Source organism: Podarcis gaigeae (genome assembly GCF_964106915.1).
Source record: "Podarcis gaigeae genome assembly, chromosome: 12".
NCBI classification, from domain to species: domain Eukaryota; kingdom Metazoa; phylum Chordata; class Lepidosauria; order Squamata; family Lacertidae; genus Podarcis; species Podarcis gaigeae.
The window spans coordinates 9,166,096-9,182,865 of NC_139688.1; the positions used below are offsets into that span (position 1 = coordinate 9,166,096).

A 16,770-nucleotide genomic window follows, 5' to 3' on the forward strand; every position below is an offset into this window, starting at 1 on the left:
CTTTATCACTACCCTAAGGAGTCTCAAAGCAGCTAACAATCTCCTTTCCCTTCCTCCCCCACAACAAACACTCTGTGAGGTGAGTGGGGCTGAGAGACTTCAGAGAAGTGTGACTGGCCCAAGGTCACCCAGCAGCTGCATGTGGAGGAACGGGGAAGCGAACCTGGTTCACCAGATTACGAGTCTACCGCTCTTAACCACTACACCACACTGCAAATCACCCAGAGATCTACCTTCTTTCCACCCCAATCTAAAATGTCTGGGCAAAAAGAGGTATATATGGGTGAGGAATACAGTGTCAGAACCAGACCTAACTGCTTTCAGAGAGCATTTCTCACGGCACCACTACCAAGGCAGCTCCCACTTCTCCAGAAGATGAAACATGGAGAAGGGTCTCTTATATCTAATCTCAAAGGTAAATTCAAGACGACACTGTTATCAATAGCAGCAACAACAGTTAAATCACTGGGATGGAGGAGGAATCCGTTTTAAATGGATTTATACACAGAATTTGGTGGCGGTTCCAACCTGATTGAGCTTTGCTCGTATCTGAATTCTGAGTCATTCATGCATATAAGTCCAGCTAATAATAATATGCAAAAGAAATCAAGTCCCATGCTGTAACATATTTCCACAGCATAGATTTATAAATAATGCATATGTTTTTTAATATATTTATCGATGACTATATCTAGTTATGTGATGGTTACTTTAGGAAACCTGGGATGGACAGGGCAAAGTATATACATAAAATAATGCAGGCATAGGCAAACTCGGCCCTCCAGATGCTTTGGGACTAAAACTCCCATGATCCCTAGCTAACAGGACCACTGGTCAGGGATGATGGGAATTGTAGTCCCAACACATCTGGAGGGCCGAGTTTGCCTATTCCTGAAATAATGCATATAATTTGCTAGTTTTGTTTTTGCATTTTCAGTAGAACCGGAGTCTGGGCAGGGGTGAAGCTTGATTCTCACTTTGAGACTAAGGAGCAAGGCATGGAATTGGGGGGGGGGGGAATCTGTGCAAATAAGTTCAACATTGAGATTTTCAATAAATCACATCCCTAGACAAGAGGTTTACCAAAATCAGCAGAGTCATACTGACTCTCTTCTTTCAAGCCAGCAATCTGAGGAGATGTACATGCCTGGGCTCAACTCAGAACCCAGACTCCATTTTGGAAACTAATTTTGTATTTTGTAACATAGAAGTACTTTCACCTGCATATGACTTTGATGTATTTGCTGCCTGCATGGAAATGTAAGTAAACCTTTTAAGTTTATCTTAAAAACAAAACGAAAGAGTCATCCTCCGCCTGTCTCTCTCCCAGAAAAAAGTTTTCAGCCAGAGCAACCAAAGCAGTTTTAGTTCCCAAAATGGAGCGAAAGCGTCTACATCACAGAAGTCAGCCAGGGATGTGCGGAAGTGAACTATCACCACACACTTGAGAGCACTTGCCAAAACGCAGAATATCTTCTTCAGGAGTGGACTCGCCACCACTTCCTTCAAATGGGGGACCACCCCTTCGCTCTTAAAGAGGCATTAGCCCATTCTTGCAACCAGACAGGCAGATTTATAGAAGCTGCCAGGAGCAAGGGTCAAGCGAGGAAGGGTCATAGCTCATCTGAGCAATTGTGACAAATAAGTTATTGCAGGAACAACCTGCCGCTGAACTGCATTTTTTCAGGAGTTCAAGTTGAAGCGGGTGCAAGTGATTTTATCTGCCAAATGTTGAACAAACAGGCCACGGTGGCCTTCCAAAAGTTATAACCCAAGGCTCTAAAAACAAGAGACTTTTCACTCTGCCAAAAATTATTCCCAGGTAGAACTGAGTGGAAGTAGTTATCGGGAGAAATCTCTCCTTTTTTCACCAGCATCACTGCCACAGAAGAAGGCACTAGCCTGTGTTTGATCAGTTTTGCTTCAAGATTTTCTCCACCTTAGAAAACCAGGATCCAGCCGAGAAGACTAAAGAATTAGCCCTAGAGGCCAATCTTTTGTTTCATAGCCCAAAGCAAAGAGGGAGAGAACGTTCAGGTATTTGAGTCACCATCTATAGTATAGTATATCCCAGTGATACAGGTGGTTTTACTTCTGCATTGAGAACTAGACCTAGGTTTATTTTTCCTTTATAAATTTTATTTATTGCATTTCAGTTCCACCTTTTCCTTCCAGGTGGCATACGCGGTCCTCTTCCTCCCCATTTTATCCTTCCCAAATTATTTTTGCCAGGGATGGGGGGAATATGTAAAGGAGCCTTCCTTGAAACCCACACACATATTCACACACACCAGAGTCCCTTAACTACAGTAACCAAAGGGAACAGACCACTTCTTGCCCCCCTATAAAATCTGAGTGCTGCTTATTCATGTGCCTTTTCTGAAAATGACATCCGCACTATTCCATGGAAGAGGCACAACCTGAGCTCATCCCTGGACTTTCTAGAATCCATCTCTGTGCCATTTTCCTTACCATCAAAATGTAGACTGCAAGCTTCTTGGGGCACTGGCCTGCTTGTGTCAACTTATTCATGTATTTATTTCCTTATGAAACATCGTGCGCATTGATAGTTCTGTATACAGTGGTGCCTCGCAAGACGAAATTAATCCATTCCGCGAGTCTCTTCGTCTAGCGGTTTTTTCGTCTTGCGAAGCAAGCCCATTGACGGCTTAGCGGATTAGCGCTATTAGCGGCTTTTAGTGGCTTTTAGTGGCTTTTAGCGGCTTATCGGCTTAGCGGATCAGCTGATAAGCGGTTTAGCGGCTTAGAAAAAGGGGGGAAAGGGGGGGGAACCGCAGGAAATTTCAAGACATTTTCGTCTTGCAAAGCAAGCCCAGAGGGAAATTCGTTTTGCGAAGCGCCTCCAAAACGGAAAACCCTTTCGACTAGCGGGTTTTCCGTCTTGCGAGGCGTTCGTCTTGCGGGGCACCACTGTAAACCAACAGCAGCAGCAACAACAACAACAATTGAATGGCCACCCATCTATGGAGTTGGACCAGATGACCTTTGGAGGGCTCCTTTGAGCTCTTATTCTAACAGCCACAATTCTTTTAATACAGTATATGGCTAAGTCTGGAGCCTTAGTGTTACAGTCCCTTGCAAAAAGCCATTTGCTGAAGCCACAACAACAAGGGAGAGAAGGAAACATAAAGTTCCTGTTTCTTTCTTAGTTTACAGTATTTCAGAGCAGTAGATGAGACGCTGAGTTTTGCAGTAGTAGTGATAACAACCACCAGCACAACAACAACAACATTGCAATCAATAAACTACCACAGGCAGACCGCGGGAAACTCATTGGGGGGAGCATTTCCTTAAACTTAAAAACAGTAACAAAAGGACCCAAGCAGTTTCTCAAAACGTTATTCTCAAAATAACATTTCTCCAAGCATTATTTGGCCCAAAACATAACAAAAACCTCCACTGCATCAAGCAGATTGAAGCGGAGAAATTGCATAGACACGCAGATTATAAATCACTTCCTATGAACACATCTCAAAGCGATGGACTGTTTTAAAAACACACGCATCTACGATTTAAAAAAACAAAACCGTTTTTAAAATCCAGTCGAGCTACAGATTGAGATAAAGAAGATCTCCACTTTTTGATAAAAATAATAATTGGAAAGGGTAGATCTTCAAGAAGTGCTGAACTGGATATATATATAAACACACGTTTAAAAAAGGCACAGAAACAACTTTGGTTGACTTTAAAGGTGCGGCAGAGATTCAAACATCCGCCACTGCTGTCACAGAGCTGCCAGGAACCTAAGGAGGCATTTATTTGGCTGAGACACCAGCCCCTTACCTAGTCTCTTCCCATTCAGAGCTGCCACTTTCCTGCTCTCTTCCAACAAGAGGTTTTCCTGGGATTTGCTGAGCTTGGGCTGCCTTCGGAAACACTGCATTGCCCCAGAGAGAGGCAAGGACAAGCATTGGGGAGTCAGTCCCCAGCCCAGCCGGCTCCCTGGTCGCCCTGGGGCTGCCGCAAAGTCCTTGTGGTTAAACAACTGGCACAAAAAGCACTCCAGCAACAGAAACACAGCCGAAACAGAAACACAGGAGGAGGCTGGCTTCAAATGAAAGAGTCCGACGTTAGGCAATCCCTGTTCTCTTGCACCAGTCAGGAGGATGCAACAGACTGAGTTATACTGCACTTGTGTTGCTCCAATCCCCAGGCGAGGGAGGGACAAAGTTCCCCAGCAATTAAAACTTGATTGCCTGGCATGTGACCTGGCACTGGAAGGGCATTTATGGCATTGTCTTTTCATTTCTTTTCCCTTCTTCTCCTCCTTTCTCCTCAGTGCCCAACTGTTTTGTCTCCTTTAATGCCTCTCACATGTAATTAGGCTATAAAAGGTTGCCTGTGCCTTCCTGTCTTCAAGACCCATTTCCCTATTGGCCAAACTGCTCTGAGGTCACGGAATGTTTGCCGACATTCGAACTGCTCATACGGGATGTGGGGTTGCTTGCTTGCTTATTTATTTATTTAATTTTAAAAAATAGAATACAGTAGTGACAAGCAGTACAGGTTTTGCAAGGGGGATGAAAATTACTTTGCCTGGGGAAATTTTCTTGCAAAAGCTATGGGTAGGGGTGTTGCATAATTCCATCAGGGATGGGAGCAGAATTTCCTCCAATTTGCACGTCCGTACGAGGTTGGGAACAGAAATCACACAAGCGAGCTTGTTGCTCTGCCTTAAAAGAGAATGTTATGAAGATGGTCTATCGTTGGTATCTTACTCCCACCAAATTGGCAAAAATGTAGAGGACAAGTAGTAAAACTTGTTGGAAATGCAAGGAAAAGGAGGGCGACTTCTATCACATGTGGTGGTCATGCAATAAAATAAAAGAGTTTTGGGAATCGGTTAATAATGAGTTAAAAAAGATGTTTAAGTATAGTTTTCCCAAAAAGCCGGAAGAATTCTTACTAGGTTTGGTGGGAGAAGATATTAAGAAGACAGACCAAAGACTATATCTGTATGCAACAACAGCAGCTAGAGTATTGATAGCCCAAAAGTGGAAGCTACAGGAGATTCCGACGGTAAGAGAATGGCAGATAAAGCTGGTAGAATATGCTGAAATGGCTAAATTGACACACAGAATTCGCAATCAGGAGACGACGAAGTACCAAAAAGAATGGAGTAAATTTATGGTTTATGTAAGTGAGAACTATACAAATATGAAAACATTGGCAGGATTGGCAGCAAATCTTATGTCATGGTGTAATTTTTAATTAAAGAAACTGTGAATTATAGATTGGAACAGGAAAACTGGTGGAAGGGAAGGACGGAAGTCAACGGCTCTATGGAGCATAAAGTAGGATATACCGTATTTTTCGCACCATAGGACGCACCGGCCCATAGGACGCACCAAGTTTTTTAGGGGGGAAATAAAGGAAAAAAATTTATTTTCCCCCCCCCAGGCGCTTGTGGGGCCGGCAGCGGGGAGAAGCGCTCTTCTCCCCGCCGCCCGCCTGCAGACCAGGTCCAGGGACAGCGGGAAGACGCGATGCGCCTCCCTGCTGTCCCCGGAGCTGGCGGGGCTGGCGGCGGGGAGAAGCACGCGTCTCCCCGCCGTCAGCCTCCAAACCACATCGGGAGACAGCGGGATGGCAGCGTTCCGCCTCCCCGCTGTCCCCCAACCTTGTGGGGCTGGTGCTGCGGCTCTCCAGGCTTCAGCGAAAGCCTGCATTCGCTTCATAGGATGCACACACATTTCCCCTTCATTTTTGGAGGGGGAAAAGTGCGTCCTATAGGGCGGAAAATACGGTATGTAATAAGATGTGATGTTTTTGTTGGTTTAAATCTCAATAAAAATCATTTATAATAAAAAAAAAAAGAAATCACACAAGCGAGCTTGAGCAATATTTGCTATCCTTTCGTTAGTCTGCTAATGTAAATTATTGTCTTTTTCCCCTGCATTCTTTATTATGTTTCCCTTCAACTGAAATAAAATTTATTGAGTAGGTTTCAGCTATAGTGGACAGGGACACGGATAATGTATTTCACAGAAGCCGAACTGCAGCAAAACGAAAACAGAGCTGATTGTGACCCATCCAGGATGGAACGATACCGTTGCCTCCTGATATCCCTAGCTGAGGTTCGTGGGGCCATTCTGGTTGGGGCTGATGGGAGTTGTAGTCCAAAACACCTGGAGAGCACCAAGTTTGGGAAGGCTGCCGTTGAAGAATCCAGGGCTCCCCAGCACAGTTTGGAAAACTCTTGCCTCATAATAACTCTCTGATTAAACCCAAAGCAGCAGCGGCAGCCTTTAATAACCGATGCTCCGGAACTTAGGCTCAGTACTGATACAACACTGACAAATTAAGTACATAAGAGCCTGCTGAAATTCAGAACCATTACTACCTCTGACCATTGATAGCTGTACCTTCCATAAATTTCTCCAATCCTCCATCCTAGTTGGTGGCCATCACTACTTGCTGAGTGAGCTCCGCAGCTTAACAAAGCACTGCAAAAAGAAATACCGTATTTTTTGCTCTATAAGACTCACTTTTTCCCTCCTAAAAAGTAAGGGGACATGTGTGCGCGTCTTATGGAGTGAATGCAGGCTGCGCAGCTGTCACAGAAGCCAGAACAGCAAGAGGGATTGCTGCTTTCACTGCGCAGTGATCCCTCTTGCTGTTCTGGCTTCTGAGATTCAGATTTTTTTTTTTTTTCTTGTTTTCCTCCTCCAAAAACTAGGTGCGTCTTGTGGTCTGGTGCATCTTATAGAGCGAAAAATACAGTACTTTTTTTGTCTGTTCTTCCATCATTCTGCTTCAATGGACATCAATGAATTCTAGCGTCATAAGAGCGAGGGGCAGAGACCTTTTCCCCATGCACCTTCTCCTCGCCATGGCTAATTTTATCAACTTCTATCACATCACCTCTTGCCTTTTCTGTAAATTAAGAAGTCCTGAATGCCACACCCTTCCTTTTTTTTCCAGCTCCACGATTCCCTTTGTCCAGAACCGCACACAGTATTCCAGACGCTGTCACGCCACGGATTTGCATAGCAGCATTATGGTATCCACAGCTTCAATTTCAATTCTTTTCTTAATGATCCCTCATGCGGAATTTGCCTTTTTCACAGCTGCCACACACTGGGCTGACATCCTTATGGAGTTATCCACTACAACTCCAAAGTCTTGTTCCTGGTCCATCGCCGCTAATTCAGAGCATCCATGTGCGATTAAAGTTTCGGGGGCTTGGGTTTTTATGTCCTAGTGTGCATCACTTTTCACTTGTTTTCCATGGCTATTTTGCTGCTCATTCCCTCAGGGTTTTTTAAAAAATCATTTATATTTTATTTTACAAATATAAAATTATAGCAATCCAAATGCGTATCCATATACAGTCAAACCTCTTCTTACGTCTGCCTCTGCTTGTGACCATTTCACCCAATGTCCGCAGCAAACCCGGAAGTAACCGGTGAATTTGCAGCTGTTTGCGCATGCGCAGGAGCGGCGATAGCCAATCGTACATGCGCATAAGCGGGCGATCACCGCCCACACCTGTGCACAATGGCGCCTCTTTCAGCAACCCATTTTGACCTCCGAACAGACTTCCGAAATGGATTATGGTATAGAGACTACTCTGAATCTCAAGACTTCCCGCCACCCCCTCCATGGGTCCTATTGTCAACATTTACAACTGTGTATTATTCTATAAGGGGACGCAGGTGGCGCTGTGGGTTAAAGCCTCAGCGCCTAGGACTTGCCGATCGAAAGGTCGGCGGTTCGAATCCCTGCGGCGGGGTGCGCTCCCGCTGCTCGGTCCCAGCGCCTGCCAACCTAGCAGTTCGAAAGCACCTCCAGGTGCAAGTAGATAAATAGGGACCGCTTACCAGCGGGAAGGTAAACAGCGTTTCCGTGTGCGGCTCTGGCTCGCCAGATGCAGCTTTGTCACGCTGGCCATGTGACCCGGAAGTGTCTCCGGACAGCGCTGGCCCCTGGCCTCTTGAGTGAGATGGGCGCACAACCCCAGAGTCTGTCAAGACTGGCCCGTACGGGCAGGGGTACCTTTACCTTTACCTATTATTCTATAATCTACCGTATATTTTATATCAATCCATATTGTCCATAATATTTGTTGCATGACAAGTGAGATTAAAATCCTGCTAATGTTTCCATCTACTTGCAGTGGTCTAGGTAAATTTTAAAAAATTCCCATTCTTTTTAAAAGTTTTTCTCCTCGAATCCTGAGCTTTCCAGTCAGCTTTGCCATTTCGGCGTAGTCTATCAGCTTAGCTTCCATTCCTCTCTGGTTGGGACTCTTTCTTCTTTCCATCCCAGGGCTAGTGGCATCCATGCGGCTGTTGTCGCATACATAAAAAGTATTTTCTGCTCCTTTGGAACACCTGTACCTATAATTCCTAATAGAAAAGCTTCTGATTTTTTAACAAAAGTTATTTTAAACATTTTTTTTTCCATTTCATTATATATCATCTTCCAGAAAGCTTTTATTACCTTACACTACCACCACATGTGACAAAAGGTACCTTTTCTTTTTTTTTTACATTTCTAACAGATATTTGTACTTGTTCTATACATTTTTGCTAACTTAAAGGTAAAAGGACCCCTGACCGTTAGGTCCAGTTGCGGACGACTCTGGGGTTGCACGCTCATCTCGCTTTACTGGCCGAGGGAGCCAGGGTACAGCTTCTGGGTCATGTGGCCAGCATGACTAAGCCGCTTCTGGAGAACCAGAGCAGCGCACGGAAACGGCGTTTACCTTCCCACCGGAGTGGTACCTATTTATCTACTTGCATTCTGACGTGCTTTTGAACTGCTAGGTTGGCATTCGTTGGGGTGTGAACGGGTAACATAATATGCCATTTTGATGTCTCAGCATTCTTCCTGCTGACATTCCACGTTACACAGAGATCATATGATGTAGCACATGTGCACTTAAGTGGATATGAAAATGTTCCCTGCGTACACCAAGGGCCTAATCCTCCTCTCTTTACCTCATGCCAAGTCACCTCGCTGAGGAATTCAGGTGAATAACTTTCTGAAAAATCAGAGGGCCTGTAGTGTCAGTGACTCGGTCAGCAATTACTTAACTTTAACGGGGTAAAGGACTCACTGATATAACCTCAGCCCTTTCCTTTTTTTAACAGAAGGTTTTGTACTGCTGGAGGCTGATCTCCAGTATATTCTTAAAGGCCGCCCACAGGTGTGGGTTTGGACTTTCATTATTATGTTTTTCCTCGGAGGGGTGAGATCTGTTCGCATCACATTCCCTGTTCAAGAACACAAAGTGGATTGTGAATTATTGTGGGTTGTCGACCCTCCCTGCATGTTACAGAGACACTACAGTGCTACCTCGAGTTACAAACACTTTGGGTTACAAATACTTCAGGTTAAAGACTCCACTAACCCAGAAATAGTACCTCGGGTTAAGAACTTTACCTCAGGATGAGAACAGAAATGGCGTGGCAGCAGCGGGACGCCCCATTAGCTAAAGTGGTACCTCAGGTTAAGAACGGTTTCAGGTTAAGAATGGACCTCCGGAACGAATTACCATAAGTTCTTAACCAGAGGTACCCCTGTACAATGTTTTTTCAAGCGTTTCTGATTATGTTTTTCCAGTGTGGTAGATTAGGGTTGCCACATTATTAAAAGTTGAGGTTTTTCTTGGCAAAGTTGTTGAACTTTTACTGGGGGGAGGGCAAAGTTGTTGAGCTTTTTTCTTTGGGGAGGGGGGAGTTGTTGAGCTTCTTTTTGCAAAATCTCCCCCCCCAAAAAAAACACTAGAGAAGTTTTTCAGCTATCTTTTAGGAAATTTGCCAAAAAAAAAAAACAACCCAACACTTCCGAAAGGGCTTGCAAACGGTTTTTGGAAATTCAGCCTATACGTATGGCAGCCCTATGATAGATAGATAGACAGATGATAGATATAGATGGATAGATAGATAGATGATAGATAGATAGATAGATAGATAGATAGATAGATAGATAGATATAGACAAACAGACACACATGCTTTTTATAACAATTAAAAGGGGGTGTGAGGTGAATCCGTGAGTGACACAAAGCCCCCAATGGAGGAGAACAAGGAAAGGAGTCTAAGCAAAACAGGGGAAGAGGGGGAGAAAAGAGATGTGGGAAAGGCTGGACGTGAAGGGTTGCAAAAATGGGGAAGCAAATATGGGGTGGAAGTGAAACAGGGGGAGTAAACAGGCTGTGGCCATTTCCTGTTTCTAAAAGAAGAAAAAAATGGGTGGCCAATGTGGGGCCTTTGGGTGCCTGTGGGTCTGCCAGTCCCTCCTATGGCATCCTTGGAAGATGTTCTCCTCAAAAATCCAGTGTGGGAAGGGACACGGCTTGCTCTTCTTCCTCAGTCCCTGTCCACCACCCCCTCCGTATGAGAGAGCTGCACATTCCTGCACTGCAAGGGGGTTGGGCTGGATGATCTTCGGGGACCCCTCCCTTCCAATTTGATGATTCTGTGGTTCTAAACAGAAAGAAGGCAAAAAGCTTCTCTCTGTGAGTGAGTGGGCACAGGGGCCGTTTTCCCATTTGTCTTTTTTTAAAAAATAGTATTTATTCAAATTTTAAAGATTACAAAGAGAAAAAATAAAAAACATAAAAAGACATAGGAAATACAAACAATTAAAAAAAACAAAACAAACCTTTACATAGCTTTCTTTCCTTTACTTATTTCCTTGACCTCCTCACACCTCCCTTTTTTGTATTCTAGTTCAGTTAGATGTTTCAGCAAATCCTTTCCAGCTTTGTTTTTATCCTAATAATTTATCCTAATATACTGTAATTCTCGTCTTTCACCAATTAAAAAATCAATTTTAACCTAATCCTTTATATCATTTCTGCTAAAACCACATTACTTCATTCCAACAACCTTCTAACATTCCTTAATTTTACAATGTTTCTGTAAAGGTAAAGGTAAAGGTACCCCTGCCCATACACGGAAACGCCGTTTACCTTCCCGCTGGTAAGCGGTCCCTATTTATCTACTTGCACCCGGAGGTGCTTTCGAACTGCTAGGTTGGCAGGCGCTGGGACCGAGCAGCGGGAGCGCACCCCGCCGCAGGGATTCGAACCGCCGACCTTTCAATCGGCAAGTCCTAGGCGCTGAGGCTTTAACCCACAGCGCCACCTGCGTCCCTCTACAATGTTTCTGTAGATAAACTTAAATTTTTTCCCAATCTTCTTCCACCAACTCTTCACTTGGTCTCGGATTCTGCCAGTCATTTCCGCCAGTTCCATATAGTCCATCACTTTCACCTGCCATTCTTCCCGGGTGGGTAAATCTTGTGTCTTCCAATGTTTTCCCATTTGTCCAGCTGCTGATAGGAGAAGGGAAAAGCTTTCCCAAACCATTTTGTGGTCCTGTGTCAGGATGCTGTCAGCGATTCCCAGCTGGATGCCCAGGAAAGTACAGTGGTACCTCAGGTTAAGAACTTAATTCATTCTGGAGGTCCGTCCTTAACCTGAAACTGTTCTTAACCTGAGGTACCACTTTAGTTAATGAGGCCTCCCGCTGTCGCCGCCACGTGATTTCTGTTCTCATCCTGAAGCAAAGTTCCTAACCCGAGGTACTACTTCTGGGTTAGTGGAGTCTGTAACCTGAAGTGTCTATAACCTGAAGTATCTGTAAGCCGAGGTACCACTGTATAAAAACAAGGAAAAGTTTCTTACTGTCCTTTTTTATTTCAATCTTCGCAGAGAGAGGCTATAGAACCCAGCCTCTTGAATAGTGGTGTTGTCCCGAGTGAATTTCCACCTCCCGTCTCTTCCACTTCCTCATTCGTCACTTCTACGGGTGTTGCTACGTGCCCTCTGTCTTTGAGCTCTTTACTCTCCTACTTTCAAGGCTCGCCAGCTTCTGGGAGATGTAGGGTCTGAAATGCTTTCTAATGACGTGTCAGCTGAGTGTTGTTCCGGCTCTCCCAAGATTTCCCAGCTTTTCCGCCCATCTGCCTCTGAGCTGCAACCTCCCTCAAACCCCTGTTGTAAATCTATACTGTCTTCTTCCTGCCCCCAGCATGGCGTAGTGGTTAAGAGCGGTGGACTCGTAACCCGGTTCGCTTCCCTGCTCCTCCACACGCAGCTGCTGGGTGACCTTGGACCAGTCACACTTCTCTGAAGTCTCTCAGCCTCACCCACCTCACAGAGAGAGTGTTTGTTGTGAAGGAGGAAGGGAAAAGGAGATTGTTAGCCACTTAGGGTAGTGATAAAGCGGGATATCAAATCCAAACTACTACTCTTCTTCTTCTTCTTCTTCTTCTTCTTCTTCTTCTTCTTCTTCTTCTTCTTCTCCTCCTCCTCTGCCCAGTCCCTGAAACCCTGTCTCTTTTAGCCGGGGCAGCTGTTTTGTGGTGTGACACATCCCAGAAGCATTCATGTTGTGTCCCATGGCAGCCATTTTGTGACTGGCGCCCACGGCACTTTCTCAAAATTCCAAATGCGACCATTGTCCCAAAAACGTGCCTATTGGTGACCTCCGGCGTACATAATTGCAGTTGTATAGATCTGGCTGAATTCCCAGGTGACCTCTTTACTGAGCACTCGTCCCCATTTGCTTGCTCTAATCTTGCAGGGAGGTTACATATATGACGCCTGCTGTTTATTGAGCATTCGTTCTTATTTACTTGTGGTAAATAAGATGCCGCTTCGACCACTTGTTATGTCGCGTTTGCCAGTGTGTTTTCGCTGCCACTTTCCTTTCTGAACAACAATAAGTAGACTTTAACTCTGCATTGTGGAACGCAGGTGGTGCTGTAGTCTAAACCACAGAGCCTAGGACTTGCCGATCAGAAGGTTGGCGGTTCGAATCCCCGCAATGGGGTGAGCTCCCGATGCTCAGTCCCTGCTCCTGCCAACCTAGCAGTTCGAAAGCACGCCAGTGCAAGTAGATAAATAGGTACCACTCCGGCGGGAAGGTAAACGGTGTTTCCATGTGCAGCTCTGGTTTGCCAGAAGCGGCTGAGTCATGCTGGCCACATGACCCGGAAGCTGTACGCCGGCTCCCTCAGCCAGTAAAGTGAGATGAGCGCCGCAACCCCAGAGTCGTCAGCGACTGGACCTGACGGTCAGGGGTCCCTTTACCTTTAACTCTGCATTGCATGAAGAACTATTTTCTTTTTTCTGTCCTGAATCTCCCAACATTCTGCTTCACTGAATGTCCGTGATTTCTAGGGTTGTACACGTCTACATCCCTATCCCCAACTAACCTTTTCTCTAAACTACGATGTCCCAAATGCTGCAACCCTTCCTCGCAGGAGTGTCGCTCTGCAAAATCTGGGTTGTTTTGGAAGCAGGTTAATTGCTTCAATGAGACTAAATCCCACCTGAAAAATAGCACTCTGTGCTTGCTATGTTCCCCCAACTGAATGTTCCTGCTGACAGTAATTTGAGTGGTAATCCTAGGAAGCAACACAACCGGATTAGAGTTATGATCCTTCTGCGATTCGCTTGTTTCACCCGTCGCCCTTGCTTCGTAACCTAAATGTTCCACCTTGTGGAAGTGTTACGAATCAGCAAGGCAGATCTGCAGTCCTTGCTTTAGCTCTGTGCCAATGTGCTTCTAACACAAGATGAGAGTTTGAGGCAGCGTTGCCTCAACTCATCCATTTCTTTTGCCTTCAGCCCCTAACCCCACCCCCAATAGCTTGCAACACTATCCAGTTAAAGCACAATTGAAAACAACAGCACATTCAGCTTTGATCTGAATGTTGGTGCATAGGAAGCTACCTTAAACTAGCGCTGCCATATTTCAAAAAGTAAAAACCAAGACGGACGCGGGTGGCGCTGTGGATTAAGCCACAGAGCCTAGGACTTGCCGATCAGAAGGTCAGCGGTTCAAATCTCCGCGACGGGGTGAGCTCCTGTTGCTCGGTCCCTGCTCCTGCCCACCTAGCAGTTCAAAAGCATATCAAAGTGCAAGTAGATAAATACTCTGGCAGGGAGGTAAACGGCATTTCCGTGTGCTGCTCTGGTTCGCCAGAAGCGGCTTAGTCATGCTGGCCACATGACCCAGAAGCTGTACGCCGGCTCCCTCGGCCAATAAAGCGAGATGAGCGCCGCAACCCCAGAGTTGGTCACGACTGGATCTAATGGTCAGGAGTCCCTTTACCTTTACCTTAAAAACCAAGACACCCTGAAATGGTTTAGCTTTTTCTAGGAAAACCCAAAAGTTGTTGAGAGCTTTTTTTTTTTACGAAAACACAAAAAAACCCCACGATTTTTCAATTGACTTCCTAATATCCAGCACAAAGAGCCCCTTTCAGAAATCCCCCCCACCCGACGTCAATTCCTTCTTTGAAATCCTGGTAATGTCCAGGACGATTCAGACGTATGACAGCCCTACCTTAAACTGAATCAGACCATTGCATACGCCGCAATCCCGTTGTTTTCTTGCACGAGCATGGCGGCCATTTTCGGTCCTACGATCTTGCACGATTTCACGCCACAATTCCAACCCAAAAAAGGGCCTTTCCCAGGGGTGCAGTCTTGCACATTTTTGGGTGACATGCTCTTGTGCAAAAGCACACACACACACACCCAACGTGAATCTTTGGAGCTCCGTGACCCTGCACGGGTCACTGAGAGCCTGACCGTGAAGACATGTGAAGAGCTGTTGGGAGTCTCCTATTCTCCTCAGAGAGCCACAATTCTAACAGCAGTTTAACAGATAAATTGTAGTTCTGCGAGGGGATCTCAGTACTGTGAACAAACTACCACTCCCAGGATTCTTTGGGGGAAGCCATGGCTGTTCACAGTGGTATCACAGTACAGTGGTACCTTGGTTCTCAAATGGCTTAGAATGCTGCAAACCTGGAAGTAAGTGTTCTGATTTGCAAACTTTTTTCGGAAGCCGAACATGCTCTGTTTTGAGTGTTACGCTTCCGATTTGAGTGTTATGCTTCCAATTTGAGTGCTATTTATTCTGCATTTTTGTTTTTACAGCTTTTTTTGTGTGTGACTGTGTGGAACCCTGTTCAGCTCCTGAATGATTGATTGATTGTGTGACTGCACCACATTGTTTATTGCTTTCATATTATGGCTCAATGGTCTCGTTAGATAGGAAAATTCATGTTCAATTGCTGTTTTAGGGGTTGTTTTTAAAAGTCTGGAATGGATTAGCAAACTATGGCAAGCTCTTAAAGAAATGGGAGTGCCTTGGTTTTGGAACACTTTGGTTTTGGAACAGACTTCCGGAAAGGATTAAGTTTGAGAACCAAGGTACCACTGTACTTTAAACATTTGGTGTGAATGCTGTCTTAGTCACACTGAGGCGTTGCAATAGGAAGGATAGCCGTTCTGGGCACCTCTGCATGGGCACCATGTTTGACAGTGGAACAGTCTCCTTCACGAGGTTATGGACTCTTCTTCCTTGGAGGTTTTTAAGCAGAGGCTGGATGGCCATCTGCCATGGATGATTTACCTAAGATTCCTGCATTGCAGGGGGTTGTACTTGATGACTCTGGAGGTCCCTTCCACCTCTGCAATTCCATGATTCTATTTGTTGTTGTTGTTGTTCAGTCGTTTAGTCGTGTCCAACTCTTCGTGACCCCCTGGAACAGAGCACGCCAGGCACTCCTGTCTTCCACTGCCTCCCGCAGTTTGGTCAAACTCATGTCCGTAGCTTCGAGAACACTGTCCAACCATCTCGTCCTCTGTCGTCCCCTTCTCCTTGTGCCCTCCATCTTTCCCAACATCAGAGGTCTTTTCCAGGGAGTCTTCTCTTCTCATGAAGAGTATTAGAGCCTCAGCCTCAGGATCTGTCCTTCCAGTGAGCACTCAGGGCTGGTTTCCTTCAGAATGGATAGGTTTGATCTTCTTGCAGTCCATGGGACTCTCAAGAGTCTCCTCTAGCACCATAATTCAAAAGCATCAATTCTTCGGCAATCAGCCTTCTTGATGGTCTATCTCTCACTTCCATACATCACTACTGGGAATACTATAGCTTTAACTATACGGACCTTTGCCCGCAAGGTGATGTCTCTGCTTTTGAAGATGCTGTCTAGCTTTGTCGTCGCCTTTCTCCCAAGAAGCAGGCGTCTTTTAATATCATGACTGCTGTCACCATCTGCAGTGACGTCTTTTAATTTCGTGGCTGCTGTCACCATCTGCAGTGATCATGATTCTGTATTTCTGCCCTTAGTCCCACAGTTGGGATGAGGAGGACTCTGATTCCCATGATGCCCCTGTTGCCACACTTGGTTCAGCTTCTAAACTGCCCTGGCCCTTCCACACTGCCCTGTCAGCCTCAGCCAGAATGGGCAACGGACAAGAAGCATGGGATTTGTATTACTAACACCACCAGGAGGGACATGGCTTCTCCCATCACCGGCCTACAGGAGTCGTTGCCATCCAGCAGATACGTTGAAACCTGGCCCATCATAATGACAGACAGTGTGTTAATAGGATAATAACCAGCCATCATGGGATCAGAAGCATAGTTTTCATTGTGTGTGGCTGTTGCACATGAGAAAACAGGTCTTGAGAAGGAGGACAGGCAGTGTGTAATTTGAGGGATGAATCACAGAGGACGGCTGTGTTACTGGAGTTCTCTTGTGAAGGCCAAAAGCAAAAATGTGATTAGTCACACCCGAAGCTCCTTCTAGCGCACATGCAGAATTGTGCTTCTTCAGCATTCCTGCCCAAATGAATTCAGCACCTTGGCTATGTTATTTCAAATGCACTGCTTGCAATGTTTAGAAATACTCTTGATTTGGAAAGCAACGGAGTGGCTTTTCAAACCCCAGGCAGATTGCTTATTGATAAGTTACCAGGATTAAATGC

The 16,770-nt window shown here is 45.4% G+C and overlaps 1 protein-coding gene across 2 annotated transcripts in view; it reads right to left on the reverse strand.

Moving 5' to 3' along the window:
- PLCD1 (phospholipase C delta 1) overlaps positions 1 to 16,770 on the reverse strand; it is a 64,963-nt gene that overhangs the window by 40,108 nt on the left and 8,085 nt on the right. Inside the window, exon 1 of one of the 2 annotated variants that reach the window (XM_083704052.1) lies at positions 3,805 to 4,280. The exons of the other annotated variant lie outside the window; for it this stretch is intronic. Coding sequence (XP_083560178.1) covers positions 3,805 to 4,267 — 463 coding nt within the window. The 5' untranslated portion in view covers positions 4,268 to 4,280. Of the gene's footprint in view, positions 1 to 3,804; positions 4,281 to 16,770 lie in introns of those variants that run through there. 2 annotated transcript variants of the gene reach the window in all.